Genomic DNA, 15218 nt, shown 5'->3' with positions numbered 1-15218 from the left:
GTAAGCTGCAATGAGTCCCAATTTTGAGAGGAAATTGCTACTACTATACTACTACTAATAATAATAATAATAGCAGCAGCCAATATAGCTTTAGCCTATTCTCTGGAGCTTGGTAAACAGGTTAGCAATGATGTTTTTGCATGGGTATTTAGTGGGGGAGTTTAAAGGGTGAGGCCCAGAGTGCTCTTCCATGCTTACTTAAAACTACTGAACATGATTAGAGAGGGAGCTACTGCAGTTACCTGCAACTACTGTGGTATGTTTGTCTTCCTGCTGGCGGATGTAGGTAGCTATACCTGCACTAAGTGCACACTGGTAGCCCTGTTGGAAAGGAAGGTCTACCAACTGGAGCCCTGGATGTCTATGCTTCAACATATTGGGGAGCAAGAGGGTTTTTTGGACAAAGTGGAACGGACTGTCTTAGATGGGAAACACACAGAGGAAGTTCCTTAGGAGGAAGTCAGATCCCATCCACAGGAGGTAGACAGTTGCAGGAATGTGACACACAGGAGGAGGAAAACGAGTGATTGTTTTGCAAGCTTGCAGCTCTCCTCTCTATCAGGGACTATGGGGAAAGCAGAAGGGCCAGTCCTCAGAGAAAGTGCAGGAGACCTTGTTAGAATCAGCACAGGGAATAGCTGCTGCTAAATCTTGGAGGCAGCACATAGTGGTTGTGGGTGACTCCTTGCTGAAGGATACAGAAACGTTGCTCCATGGGCCTGACAAAATATCTCAAGAGGTGTGTTGTCTCCATGAGGCAAAAATCCATGATATGACAGTGAGGCTGACAAGACATGTCAAGCCTACTGACAGTTATCCCTTCTATTGGTCCATGTGGGAACCAATGATCTTGCAACTCGCAGCATTCAGAACATTTTAAGGGATTATGAGGCTCTGGGTAGGAAGCTGAAAGAGCTGGAAAGGAGTTGTTATCTCATCTCTTCTCCCAGTTGAAGGCACAGTACAGGGGATCATTCAAATTCTGGGACATTCTTTGCAAAAGAGGACCCTGGTTTTCTGTGTCCACTTTGCTGGGGTAAGAGCTTAAAATTTTAAAAGTGTGAGCCATTTCTTTGGTCACTGGAAGGGGGAGGAACTAGAAGACTCATTCTACAGAAGTCCTGGCAGAGGCGCGCGCCTAACGGCGCACAATTTTTTCTTCTCTTTTCACATTCATTTTTCTTTTTATATTCAAGGAGGGTTTGGAGTACAGAGGAGAAGGTCACCTGGGCACAGTGTTGGAGGACATCTTCTTCAATTTTACACTTTACTTTTCACTACTCCCTTAAGGGCTTGTGGGAACTTGCTCAGAGGAAGTGAGTCAGAGACTTGCCTCTGGAAGGAGCTAGTAGCCAGGAACTCTGTACATAACTAGAGCCCCAGTTGACTGAGCTCGCTAACAGAGTTTGGGGGGAAAGGCCAGGCCCACATGGGTTATTTACATTGGTGTTTAACAGGGGAAGCCCACAGTCTTGTTCAGTGCCTCCTTAAGACTTTTCAGTATGGACACTGAGGGACCTGCTGCAGTCACCTGCAACACTTGTGGGATGCTTGTATTCTTGCCCACAGATGTGGAGAACATCACCTACACTAAGTGCAAGTTGGTAGCCCTCTTAGAAGAGAAAGTACAGCAGCTGGAGGCCCAGGTAGCTACACTTCAACATCATAGGGAGGACAGAGCAGGGGACCCTGGGAGTACCACCAGAGGGAACAGCCACTGCTAAGCCATGGAGGTGACATGTGGTGGTCATGGGGGACTCCTTCCTGAGAGGCACTGAACCAGTGGTTTGTGGATGAAGACACCTAAACCTAAACTGAAAATGGCAGGACAAAAAAGTCTAGGGGGAAAAAAAACAATGGTCATGCAATAGCAAAAGTTTTATTAGAAACAAACTAGAGAAGTTGGATAAAAAGGGGGAGGGATGGGTAAAATCTAGTCAATCCTGCAGACAGACAAATATGCTGTGGTCTGTGTGCAGAGCCCTAAGATAAAATCAAAAGCTCATGCAACAAATGGATAAAAGGGCTGATGTGACCAATGTGTACTAGGCTATAGAACTATAAATCCCAACCAATAAAGCGAGTATATGGAGATGTCATACATGTTGAATACACATACAAATACAAATGAAGTTTTCAACACCTCCAAGTAAACAGATGGGAGGGATAACATAGCAAGCCCATTACAAGAGATAAATTGATAAAATAAGACCAAACGTGTTTCAACAACAAGTGTTTGTCAGAATAAAGGAGAAGAGGACAGAATAGGGGAATTTCAGCACAGAATAAGTAAAGAGATAGTACAGGAATATCAGGTTAATCTAAACGAATATAAATCTCCAGGACCAGACGAACTACATCCAAGGGTATAAAAAGAACTGACAAATTTAATATCGGAGCCATTGGCAATAATCTTTGAGAACTCCCGAAGAACAGCAGAAGTGCCAGCAGACTGGAGGTGGGCAAACGTTGTCCCCATCTTCAAAAAGGGGAAAAAAGAGGATCCCAACAATTATCGTCCAGTTAGTCTGACATCAATACCAGGAAAGATTCTAGAGCAGATCATTAAACAGAGAGTCTATGAACATCTAGAAAGCAATGCCATAATCACAAAAAGTCAACATGGGCTCCAGAGAAACAAGTCATGCCAGACAAATCTAAGCTCTTTTTTTGATAAAATTACCAACTTCTTAGATGAAGGGAATGCTGTGGATATAGTAAATATTGATTTCAGTAAGGCTTCTGACAGGGTTCTCCATGACATTCTTGCAAACAAGCTTGTAAAATGTGGGTTAGACAAGGTAACTGTTACATGGATTTGTAATTGGTTGACCGGCAGAACCCAACAATGGCTCCTTTTCATCCTGAAGTGACCAGCGGGGTCCCACAGGGCTCTGTCGTGGGGGCAGTGCTATTCAACATTTTCATCAATGACTTGGATGACAGAATTGGGGGCAAACTCATCAAATTTGCAGATGACACCAAATTAGGAGGAGTAGCTAATAGCCCTGAGGACAGGATCAAACTTCAGAATGACCTTAATAGATTAGAAAGCTGGGCTAAAACTAACAAAATTAATTTCAACACAGAGAAATGTAAGGTACTGCACTTAGGGCGGAAAAATGAAATGAACAGATATAGGATGGGTGACACATGGCTGAACGAGACTACGTGTGAAAGGGATCGGGGAATCCAAGTAGGCCACAAATTGAACATGAGTCAACAGGGTGATGCGGCAGCTAAAAAGGCCAATGAGATTTTAGGCTGCATCAATAGAAGTATGGTGTCTAGATCAAGGGAAGTAATAGTCCCACTCTATTCTGCTCTGGTCAGGCCCCACCTGGAATACTGTGTCCAGTTCTGGGCACCACAATTTAAAAAAGGATGTTGAGAAACTGTAGTGCAGTGAAGGTGAACCTTTTAGAGGCCGAGTGCCCAAACTGCAACCCAAAACCCACTTATTTATTGCAAAGTGCCACGTCCCTTTGGCTTTCTAGTAACAAACTCTGGCAAACTCTGTGCTGGGGCGACGGCACATGTGCCCACAGAGAGGGCTCTGAGTGCCACCTCTGGCACACGTGCCATAGGTTCGCCATCACTGCTGTACTGTGTCCAAAAGAGGGCGGCCAAAATGGTGAAGGGTCTGGAAACCATGTCCTATGAGGAACGACTTAGGGAGCTGGGGATGTTTAGCCTGGAGAAGAGAAGGTTAAGAGGTGATATGATAGCCCTGTTTAAATATTTGAAGGGATGTGTCATAATGTGGAACCAGTATCCAGGAAAATCAGTGAGGCTTATGAAGAATAAGCAGAACTTTATTGATAGCTCCAAGATCAGCAATTCAACTCCATTCAGCGTTTAAGCTGAGACTGACCTCCTCCCACCAAAAGCAATACATAAAAACCCCAGACTTGTCTTTCCCACCTCCTGCAAAAGCCCGCGCGACAAACTCTCCACCTCTTTCTCACCATTACTCATCCTCCATTGCTTCCCCCATTGCTTCTACCCCTCTATGCTCTAAGCTTGCATTCCAAGCCTCTGAGAGAGGCCTTCAAGGACACCAGATAACAGCCACCTGGTACCACTCAGGGTTTCTAAGGGTGTCCTCGCCGTCCCGGCTGAACACTGCCGAGGAGACTAGGGCGGACACAGGGGCATCCACCAGAGGGGTCTTCAGTTTGTCCATGACCGCCTGTTGTAGTATGTAATGTTTGCGGGTGAAGTTACTATTGGGCCTAGCTGCTGCAGCTTATCCCATTCATCCCTGATGATCTGCATAATATTATAAGGGCAAGGAACCTCCAAGATGGATGGGGCAGAGACAGGGAAAAGGTCCTCGCCCACCCTTGGCAGGTCGGAGTCGAGGATCGGGGCCTGGCTGGAGGGTACACTGATCCCCAAGGTTTTAGTGGTCTTTTTTATAAGAGGAGAATAATCTTCTGATCTAAAGAGGCGAGAGGACAAGGGAACTTCCCTGTTGTCGTCGCCTTCGTCCTTAGAGAGTTCTCCCTCCTCCGACCCTGACTCAGAGGGGTCGGAAGTGGTCTCAATGGTGCCCTCGTCGGAGGACTGGCGAGAGGGGGACCGCTTGCGGTTTGCGGACCCCCTATTGTACCCGGGGCATTCTGTTGGGGGTGGTAGGAGTGTTCGGAGCCCAAGTGGTCACTGACTCAGGTCTGGGACTCCGCAGGGGTTCGCGTGCGGCCAGAGCAACATGACAGAGGGTCACTAGATGCTTCGCTGGTCATCCTGGCTCTAGTACTGGACGACCCCTGCTCCGTCTGACCCTGGGTTTGGGCCGAGCTGGCTTGGGCGGTGCCGGGGAAAGCCTCTGGTGAGAGGCAAGCAGTGGAGGAAGTGGTGCGCGGCCGCCCTCTGGGCTGATTCACAACTGCGGTAGCAGCAAAGCGCCCCTCTCCGGAAAGGGTGGAGCCATTGGGACTGACTTCCGGTCTAAGATGGCGGCCCCCATCGGGAACCGCATGGTCAAGATGGACGCCCCCATAGGGCCCCAAGTGGCCAAGATGGCCGCTCCCAAAGAAGGGAGCCAGCAGACCCCCTCCCCAGGGGCCCAGCATGGCACGGCTCATGTCCACTTGCCAAGGGGGGGGGGGCATGCGCCAGAGCTCTCCTGGCCAACGAAGTGGGTTGGGGATGGCCGCCGATGGCGGTCCAGGGCCTGTTGGATCAGGGGTCCCAGCCACATAAGGAGGGGAGGGAAGCCCACGGGGTTAAAGGGTCCCGCTCCCCAAAATGGCACGGTGGTGCTATCAGGGTCTCCACCTCCTGGAGCTGGCTGTGCCGAGGCCGGGGCTTCCCGGGCAGTGGAGGGCCCAGGTAAGCGGACTGGCTCTTGTGGGGGAGGGTTAATTACATCCTCCCTTACGGTGTCCGGGACAATGGTGGAGGGCTCTCCCTTCTCAGACCCTGACCGGGTCGCCAGGGAGCCCTCAATCTCTGCAGCGAGCTGGAAGATGACCTCGGCTGGCTGTGATCCTGTCTCCCCTCGCTGTCCCCCCTCGCTGTCCCTGCTGAGACGAGGGAGCCGCATGGCACGCTTCCAGCAAAGCCAGGGCTGGCCCAGGCTGAGAGGAGACCGCCTCAGCGGTTGACCTGGTCTTCCTCTCTCCTGGCATAGTCCCGGGGGGGAGGCAAGGAGGAAGCGGAGAAAGCAGGGAAAGAAGGGATTTTTTTTTTGTAAGGAAGAAGGGAGGAGAGAGGGAAGAAGGAGCAAGCCAGGTGAGTCCGGTGAGGCAAACTTGATTGAAGAAGTTGGAGAGCAAATTGCATAAGCGTCCTAGCAGGAGCAAGGCAGGAAGAAGACTGGGGTCACAAGGTGTCGCTCCACCCTGACAGGCGGGGTCAGGCCCCTGGCCTTTGTCTTTTTCTTCTCTCCCTGCCTAACAGGAGCCATGTAGGTGGAGCTACCCAAGTTAAAGGAGGCTTGGCTCCTTCTCTGCTGGGAAATGGAGTAGCAACCCAGTCCAGAGGATGTTCTCACCTTCTCTGCTAGGAAACATCTATTCTTTCCTTCCCCCAACTCTTCAATTTGTCATTTTCACCATAGCACATGGACAATGAATGTCACCAAGAAATAGTTATTCTTATATAGTTCACTTGCCTGTTCTGGTTTCTCTCCCAGTTCACTGCTAGATAAGGGTTCCTCCACTTCATCATCGTACACTCTCTATAAATATAAACACAAACCTTCAGTTGTTTTTAAAAAAATACTGATATTGTTCACAAACAAATATGCTTCATTCAGTAACAACTGTCAATAACAAATGTGTTAAATAAAAACTGTCGAAATAAACATATCTGTTGTTTCTGAATCTTCAAATCTCTATTCTGCACAATGGCATGCAGAGACGGGGCTATTTAATTCAAGAAACTAAAGAAGCAATATAGGTGGTGCCCTGAATACCATCTTGCCATAGTTTATCCTTTACAACTCCTCTTTTTGCCAGGATAGGAGAATTTCTGCCCACAGGAAAAATCTAGGCAATTAAGAACGATGGAGATTTTTGAACACCACTACCACCCTGGGCTAGCATGAAGGGAATGGCTCCTTTTCATCCTGGAGAGAAGTGACCAGTGGGGTCCTACAGGGGTCTGTCCCGGGCCGAGTGCTATTCAACATCTTTATCAATGACTTGGAGGACAAAATTGGGGGCATACTTATCAAATTTGCAGATGACACCAAATTAGGGGGAGTAGCTAATACCCCAGAGGACAGGATCAAAACTCAAAATGACCTGAATAGACTAGGAAGCTGGGCCAAAGCTAAAAAAATTATTTCAAGACGGAGAAATATAAGGTATTGCACTTAGGGCGGAAAAATGAAATGCACAGATATAGGATGGGGGACACCTGACTGAATGAAACTATGTGTGAAAGGGATCTAGGAGTCCAAGTAGACCACAAGTTGAACATGAGTCAATAGTGCGATGCGGCAGCTAAGAAGGCCAATGCGATTTTAGGATGTATCAATAGAAGTATAGTGTCTAGATCAAGGGAAGTAATAGTGACACTCTATTCTGCTTTGGTCACGCCTCACCTGGAATACTATGTCCAGTTCTAGGCACCATAATTCAGAAAGAATGTGGAGAAACTGGAGCGTGTCCAAAGGAGGGCAACTAAAATGGTGAAGGGTCTGGAAACCATGCCCTATGAGGAGCGCCTTAGGGAGCTGAGTATGTTTAGCCTGAAGAAGAGAAGGTTAAGAGGTGATATGATAGCCTTGTTTAAATATTTGAAAGGATGTCATATTGAGGAGGGAGCAAGCTTGTTTTCTGCTGCTCCAGAGACTAGAACACAGAACAATGGATGCAAACTTCAGGAAAAGAGATTCCACCTCAACATTAGGAGAAGCTTCCTGATAGTAAGGGCTGTTCAACAATGGCGGAGTCTCAGAATGCAGTTATTCCTAGAATCATAGAGTTGGAAGAGACCACAAGGGCCATCCAGTCCAACCCCCCACCATGCAGGAAAGCACAATCAAAGCATCCCCGACAGATGGCCATCCAGCCTCTGTTTAAAGACCTCCAACGAACGAAACTCTGAAGGAGTGTGTTCCACTGCTGAACAGCTCTTACTGTCAAGCAGGTCCTCCTAATGTTGAGGTGGAACCGCTTTTTCTGTAGCTTACATCCATTATTCCGTGTTCTAGACTCTGGAGCAGTAGAAAATAAGCTTGCTTCATTCTCAGTATTACATCCCTTCAAATACTTAAACTTAATTCCAACAAGAACACTGAGGTTGAGACAAGAGATCAGAAGATTTCCTGATGGATGGACAGGAGTGAGGAAAGTGTTCAAAAGCAGTTTAAAGTTCAAGCTGCTTTAAAAAAAACAACCACCCAGGTGGCCAAATAGCACGGACCAGACAACGTGGTCCTGAAGCTGGCTGCCGCCATGGTCTGCAATGCACTGCTGGTAAGGAGTGCTTTTTTTGCAGCCTAGTTTGGGCCTTCTTAGGTGGCCATTGCACATCAACTGAATGCCATGTCGCTGGATCGGCCAGAAAGTGGACCTTTTTAACCATCTGTTTCAGGTCCTAATCTCTGGAGCTGTGGAAAACAAGCCTGTTCCCTCTAACAATGTTACATCCCTTCAAATACTTAATATGACTATCATGTCCTCTCTTAACCTTCTCTTCTCTAACCTACACATATCCAGCTCCCTCAGCTGCTCCTCATAGGGCATGGTTTCCAGATCTTTTACCATTTTGGTCACTCTCCTCTGGAAACATACCAGCTTGTCAACATCCTTCTTGAATTGTGGTGTCCAGAACAGGGCACAGTATTCCAGGTGAGGCCTGAGAAGAATACAGTGGTACTATCACTTCCCTTGATCTAGACCAGTGATGGTGAACCTTTTAGAGATCAAGTGCCCAATTCAATGACGTTCCTGCAATGGGTGTCACCCAATGCCAACGAGGACTACAGGGATAGGACTTCTGAGGACGGGACTTCCGCAGAGACAGTTAAAGGCATGGAAGGGTGGGGGAAGGGGAGGAACAGGCATGTGCCTGCTCCTCCTCTTCTCCCAACCTCCCATGCCTTTAACTGTCTCCACATGCCCTCAGATGGCTTCGCATGCCAGAGAGGGCATGTGTGCCATAGGTTCACCACCACAGACCTAGGCATTGATGCAACCAAGAATTACATTGGCTTTGTTGGTTGCTCCATCATACTGGTGACTCATATTCAGCTTGTGGTCTACTAAGACTCATAGATACCTTTCATATGAACTTCTGTCTAGTCAGGTTTTTCCCTATATCTGTGTGTTCCATTTTTTCTGCTTAAGTGTAGTACCTTACATTTCTCCCTGTTGAAATTCATCTTGTTAGCCTTAGCCCTCCCCTCTAATCTGTCATGATAATTCTGTATGTTAATCCTACCATTTTAATTGTGCAACACCAGAAATTGTGAATCTCATTTCACAGCCTAGCACAGGAATTATAGCATACTCACATTTTCAATGAACTGTGTATTTGAAAGCATGAGAAAACCATTGAAGACATTGTGCAAGCGACAATCTGTACTTTTTGTTTCATGGATCAGTCTGTCCAGTTGCTTCTTGATTTCATGTGTCCTAGAGATTGTTTGCTGGGAGAATTCTTGCAGGAAATGTAAAAGCTATAGGAAAATAAGAATATATATGAGGATCTAAGAGGAAAAAGAGATGTGGCAGATGTCCTCAAGGAGCCCTGGTGGTGCAGTGGTTAAATGCTGGTACTGCAGCCACAAGCAAGAAGATGAGCCCTCCCTTTGCCATCTGACGTCATTAGACCTGAGAGGGAAAGAAAGGCCTGCCAGCTCCATCAGGTCTGGCCTAAAGGAAAGAGAACCCTCCCTCTAGTCCATCTGCCATGGTCCAGGCCTCAGAGGGAGAGAAGAACTGCTGGATCTGATCCCCTTCCCCATTCCCTTCTCCTTTTGTGTGGTGTCTTTTTAGACTGCAAGCCTGCGGGGTATAAATACTCTAAATAAATAAATAAGCATGTGAGTTTGCTCCCAGGGCTCCTAGGTTGACTCAGTCATCCATGCTTTCGTAGGAGAGCAAAATGAGTATCCAGCTTGTTGGGGACAATTGGCTTACAGATGGTAAACTACTTAGATAGTTCTGAGTTCACTGATAAGTGATACAGAAGTGTACTTGCTATTCAAGCTGGTTTCAATATATAATTGTGTGAGGGAGGCTTTTATATGGAGTATGTTTTAGTTATGTTTTTTAACTTTTGTATGCTTTATTTAATTTTATACTGTTTTAGCAAGATAATTTTTGTTACTGTTAGTAAATAATTGTTATTAATTTTTTATTGTAAAGTTTTAAAATGATTTATCTGTGAGCTGCATGGTCCCTTTCTAGGATAATGGTGGCAGAGAAATGAAATAAATAAACAAACAAGCTCATTTATATCTATACAAGTGGAGGGAGACTATTTTAACACTAAAATCTATCAAAACTTCCTCAAAGTATGACAAAGGCCAACCAGATCCAAACTGCCATTCACCTTTCCACAAGGGAATAAATTACCCCTACAAAGGGGATACATTATATTTCTTTTTCAAAGAAGTAGCCATGTTAATCACTTGCAGCATAAAAAGGAAGAAGAAAGAAGGAGAGAAAGAAAAGGAAATATATCAGTAAAAAGATTAATAGATACAAGTCTGACATTAGAAATGGCAATACCCAAAAACCAGTTGCAGAACATTTCAACCTTCCTGGAAATACAGTAAGGGATTTACAAATTGTGATCCTTGGAACAAAGACTAGAAAAACTGTTAAACTGAATTATATTAATACATTCCAATACATTAGGAGAGGTATGAACAAGGACAATGGTACACTACTTATATTAATACAAGAGTCCTCACTACTATATGTACAGTGGGCCCTTGGTATCTGCTGTTTTGCTCCAGGACCTTCTGTGGATACTAAAATCCATAAATGTGCAAGTCCCATTATATACAACAGAGTAGTAAAACAATGTTCCTTATATTGGAAATCAAAGTTATATTGGCAATCAAATGGCAAAATCAAAGTTTCCTTTTAGGATTTTTCAAAATATTTTCAAGCCATTGGTAATCGAATCTGTGGATATATATAAGAAAAGGAGAGAGTTCTGAACCCTAGGAACCTGACTTTTGGTAAGCAAAAGTGGGAACTTTTTGGAAAACTAGGAAACTGACGTTTGGTAACAGATTTATTGCTTTCACACATCAACACTAATTGATCACTGTCAAGATCTGAAATACCAGTATTACCTTAGCCAACTCCTTCAAAATTTAGGTCATGGGTCATGATTTGCATCTTTCTGGATCCTATTACATTCCACCTCATTTCCACAACCGAATAAATATGCTTTACACCGGAGGCTTTAATACCACTTGGTACTCCATCTAAAAAAATGGGTTCATAGCCACAAAAGCTCTTGCAAAAGTGAAAAATAGTCTTAAAGGTTCTGCCACATTTCTTCCTCCCCCTGCCCCTCCCTTCCTCATTGTGTTTATTTTCACTGCAGCCAGTTGAAAAGGAGCAACAAGAGTTCAACAGAAGAAGGCCTGCAGGGTCCCAGAAGGTTCTGCTTTGTTCCCCATGTTGTTTAACATCTACATGAAACTGCTGGAAGAGGTCATCTGGAGTTTTGGGGTGCGGTGTGATCAGTATGCAGATGACACCCAACTCTACCTCTCCTTTCCATCTTATTCCAAGTAGGCTATCTCTGTACTGAACCACTGTCTGCTGTCAGTAATAGACTGGATGAGGGCAAACAAATTGAAGCTTAATCCAGACAAGACAGAGGTGCTCCTGGTCAGTCATAATGCAGATCAGGGAATTGGAGCTTTGCCTGGGCTGGATTTCACTCCCCCTGAAATCTCAGGCTCACAGGTCAACTCTCAAGTCTTGGACTCCGCCCTGAGCCTGGATGCCTAGGTTTCAGCAGTGGCCAGGAGTGCATTTGCACAATTAAAACTTGTGTGCCAGCTGCGCCCATTCCTTGAGACGTCAGATCTGGCTACAGTGACACATAATAATAATAATAAGAAGAAGAAGAAGAAGAAGAAGAAGAAGATTTATTTGTATACCGCTTTTCTAAAATGAATTAATCAATGCGGTTTACAACAGTTCGCAAACAATAACATAATACAGCATATCTCAAAAACATCATAACATCATAACATCAATGGCAATACATCTCAATACAAAGGCAACAATATAATTCTCAGCGCATATCACAAAACAGCCAATATTACATAACAACAATAACAGCAATAACAATATCCAAACAGCAATTAGCCCTCCAACCCCCAGAGTTACCACAAAAACAAAAGACTCCAGATTGCCCAGATGGTATCAGGGCACAAGCCACAGTTCTTCCGGCCGCGCTAGCAGCGGCGGCAGTGGGGACGCCCCAAACAGGCGCAGGCGAGTCCTCTGGCCCCTCTCCCCGATGGCGTGGGGGGTGTGGAGGCGTCCTCCGTCGGGGCCGGCAAGCCGAGATTTTATAGAGGCCGCTGCCACCGGCCTCCTCCCGGTGGAGGGAAACGCCCCAAACAGGCGCAGGTTACATCCCATTTGGACTACTGTAACACGCTCTATGTGGGGCTGCCTTTGGAAACTGTTCAGAAACTTCAGCGAGTCCAAAATGCTGTGGACAGAATGCTGACCGGAGCCAGTTACAGGGAGCATATAACTCCTGTATTGAAACAGCTTCACTGGCTACCAGTTCATTTCCGAGCACAATTCAAAGTGCTGGTTATGACCTATAAAACCCTACACAGTTTAGGTCCAGACTATTTGAAAGACCGTATCTCCCCATATGTACCACCTAGAGCCCTAAGATCTTCAGTAGAAGGCTTTCTCTTGGTCCCACCACCATCCCAGGCTCGCCTGGTGAGGACCCGAGAGAGAGCCTTCTCAGTGGCTGCTCCTTCCCTGTGGAACTCCCTTCCACAGGAGACTAGGCTGGCCCCCTCACTGCTGGCCTTTCGTAGGCAGGCAAAGACATTTTTGTTTAAACAGGCCTTTTGAGATCTGGCAGGCTTGGTTTATTGGGAGATGAGAGGGTTGGACTTGGACTTTTTAATTTTAACTCTTTATGTTTTAAAAAAATTATATTTGTAATTTTTATATTTTTATGATTTTAATTGTACATTTTTAACTTATGTTTATATATGTTCACCGCCTTGGGTCCCATTTTGGGAGGAAGGCAGGATAAAAATAAATAAATAGGAATAATTCCTTAAAGAAGAAAATGATAGAGTATTAGAGTGAGGATTAAGAGATAGAGAATGGGTTTTAAGTGAAGGACCAGGACGGAGATTTTTGGGGTTTGAAAGAAAATAGGTGAATAAGGGAAGAATTAAGATTAGAAGGATAAGAGAAGAAAAATTGTATTACAGATAATTAATCTTATTTTTTTGTTACATAATTGAAGAGATTCCTCTGTACTCTGGTATGTTGTGTTGTATGTTATGTTGTTACTGTGTAATAATAATTTGCTTTGCAAAGCTTTTTTACAAAATAATGGAATGGAAGGTTTGTAATATTTTAAATTGTAATTAATAAACATTTTATAATATTTTTTTTTAAAAGGAGCAACACAAGGCTTAATGATGGTATGTGTATGCCATCGAGTTGTCTGACAACTTATGGCGACTCCATGAATTTCACAGGGTTTATTTAGACAAGGAATACAGAGAGGTGATTTTGGCAGTTCCTTCCTCGGATAGATAGCCAACAGCGCCTGGCCTTCTTTGGCGGTCTCCCATCTAAGTAGTAACCAGGCATGGTCCTGCTTAGCTTCCCAGGTCAGTCGGGATCTGGCGCTTTTAGGCAGTGAAGGTTACTCATCGTTTTTCCTATTTTACATCAGTCCGCTCCACAGAAGCATGCGAGCTCAAGCTCATATCTAGGGGGAAGAAGCCAGGCTTCTTTCAGGCAAACAGGGAGGCCACATTTTTAGGAGGAAGCCCCCCCTCCCGCTTCGTTAACGCTCCCTCCCTCCCTCCCTCTGCCTGCCTGCGGCTCTTACCCCTGCGTCGGCGGCCAAGGACCAGCTCTGGCTCCCCGCGCGGACCTCTTCAAGGGACCAGGCTCGCTCCCAGAGCAGGGCCTCCGCCTCCGACAACAGCGAAGCGACCGAAGACATTGCGAGGCTCGGAAGCAAGGGGAAGAAAAGGAAGGGCCCGACGGCCCGGGATCACCTGACTCTTCTCCGCGAGGTCACCTGATTTGACCTCGCCTCTGTCGTAGAGATAGGAAAGAGTAGAGGAACGCGCCTAGAGGAATCCGTGTTTCCGGCCTCACTGGAAACCATGTTAGGCTATAAGAAAATGGTGAAAATGCAGGGAACCGAGGCGGGGGGGGGGGGGGGAGTGCGTAGTGCAGGGTCCGCGCGAAGCGCCAGAGGGCGCCACCACTCTGGACTGCCCCCAAGCGTTGCTGAGGCTTGCTTTCCGAGCCAGAATCAGAGACTTAGGGCTGGAAGACTGAAGCTGCATCCACACTGGAGACATAACCAGGTTCACCGCTTTAACTTGTTGTCTGACTCAAGGCTATGGAATTCTGGGAGCTGGAGTTTGTTGTGGGCCCAGAGCTCCGCTCCGCTGTGAACCCACAACCAACTTCCAGAATTCCATAGCCTTGAGCCAGACAAGTTAAAGCGGTGCCAACCCGGGTTATCTTTCTAGTGTGGATGCAGCCTGACTGGGGGAGACAGAGGAAGAAGCATCGACTCTAGGCCTCCAGCCAAGAGATGGAGGCAGAGCAGGGCTTTCAGTGACTTCCAAGGAGGGATAGATCGAGCATATTTGGGCCTGTTACAGACTGCCAAAATAAAGCTGCTTCTGGTCTCTTTGGAGGCATGCTGTTTAAATGATGCATGCATCCTAAGAATCCGGAAGCTGCACCAAAGCTGCATTCCAGGGCATAGGAATGGAGTGTGGCTTTGGCGCGACCTCCGGACTCTTAGGACCCATGCATCATTTAAATAGCATACCTCCAAAGAGACCCAAAGCAGCTTTATTTTGGCAGTCTGTAACAGGCCTTAGATTTTTTAAAACGTCTGTGGCATTGTTTGGAAAGTCTCAGTTCTAAATCCAAAGCCAAGAAATTGTGATCATATGCCTCCTGAACAAGGAAGCAAAGGCTGGCTTCCTTCAGAGGCAAAAGGTTCTCTCTGCAACTAGAAAGGCCACAAACCTGAGAATAATAATAGATATAAATCTGGCCCTATTTTTTTTTAAATGAATAAGTGCATTTTGGCTCCAAATGGTTTCAGGCTAAAGAAACATATATGCCACGTTGTGACAGTAATAGAATTAAAAAAAAAAACAGTTGAGACTGAGTTTCATATTTTATCTGTACATTTCAAAAGTTGTAGTCAACACTCCTTTCTCACAGACTTGAGATCCGCAATCTTAAATATTCATGGAGGGGTAAGCTCTGTTGTTTTCATGCCCCCCCCCATGCTTGCCCTGTGCATGCTTGCAGGCATGCGCCCAATTCAAGCCTATGGGCCTTGAGTATTGACAAGTCTCCATTTTCATGGGGGGGGGGGGGTATGCATGTCCCAAACAGATCCCCTGGAAAAAACAGAGGGCCAACTGTATGTGTCATTTTCTGTTATTCCACAACCAATTTTCTTAAAAGATTTAGTCTATCTCTATCCACAACAAAGAGCAGTCTGATTAACTACTATATACCAGA

The 15218-nt window shown here is 45.9% G+C and overlaps 1 protein-coding gene across 8 annotated transcripts in view; it reads right to left on the bottom strand.

Annotated features, from left to right (window-relative positions):
• The window catches only part of LOC149319007 (WASH complex subunit 2A-like), a 174022-nt gene extending 160288 nt beyond the window's left edge, over positions 1 to 13734 (bottom strand). For 7 of the 8 annotated variants that reach the window (XM_089510914.1, XM_089510910.1, XM_089510912.1 and 4 more), the window contains exons 1-3: positions 13543 to 13732; positions 8975 to 9139; positions 6122 to 6187 (exon numbers count right to left, since the gene is read on the bottom strand). In XM_089510914.1, the coding sequence (XP_089367040.1) occupies positions 6122 to 6187; positions 8975 to 9139; positions 13543 to 13659 (348 nt within the window). In that variant the 5' untranslated portion in view covers positions 13660 to 13732. Of the gene's footprint in view, positions 1 to 6121; positions 6188 to 8974; positions 9140 to 13542 lie in introns of all 8 variants that reach the window. The other variant, XM_089510917.1, reaches the window with a different exon arrangement.
• Positions 13735 to 15218: the final 1484 nt, after the last annotated feature.

Source organism: Sceloporus occidentalis, unplaced genomic scaffold (genome assembly GCF_023333645.1).
Source record: "Sceloporus occidentalis isolate IW3139 unplaced genomic scaffold, rSceOcc1.0.p SCAF_2, whole genome shotgun sequence".
Classification (NCBI taxonomy): domain Eukaryota; kingdom Metazoa; phylum Chordata; class Lepidosauria; order Squamata; family Phrynosomatidae; genus Sceloporus; species Sceloporus occidentalis.
This window is presented reverse-complemented; position numbering and strand designations above follow the sequence as displayed.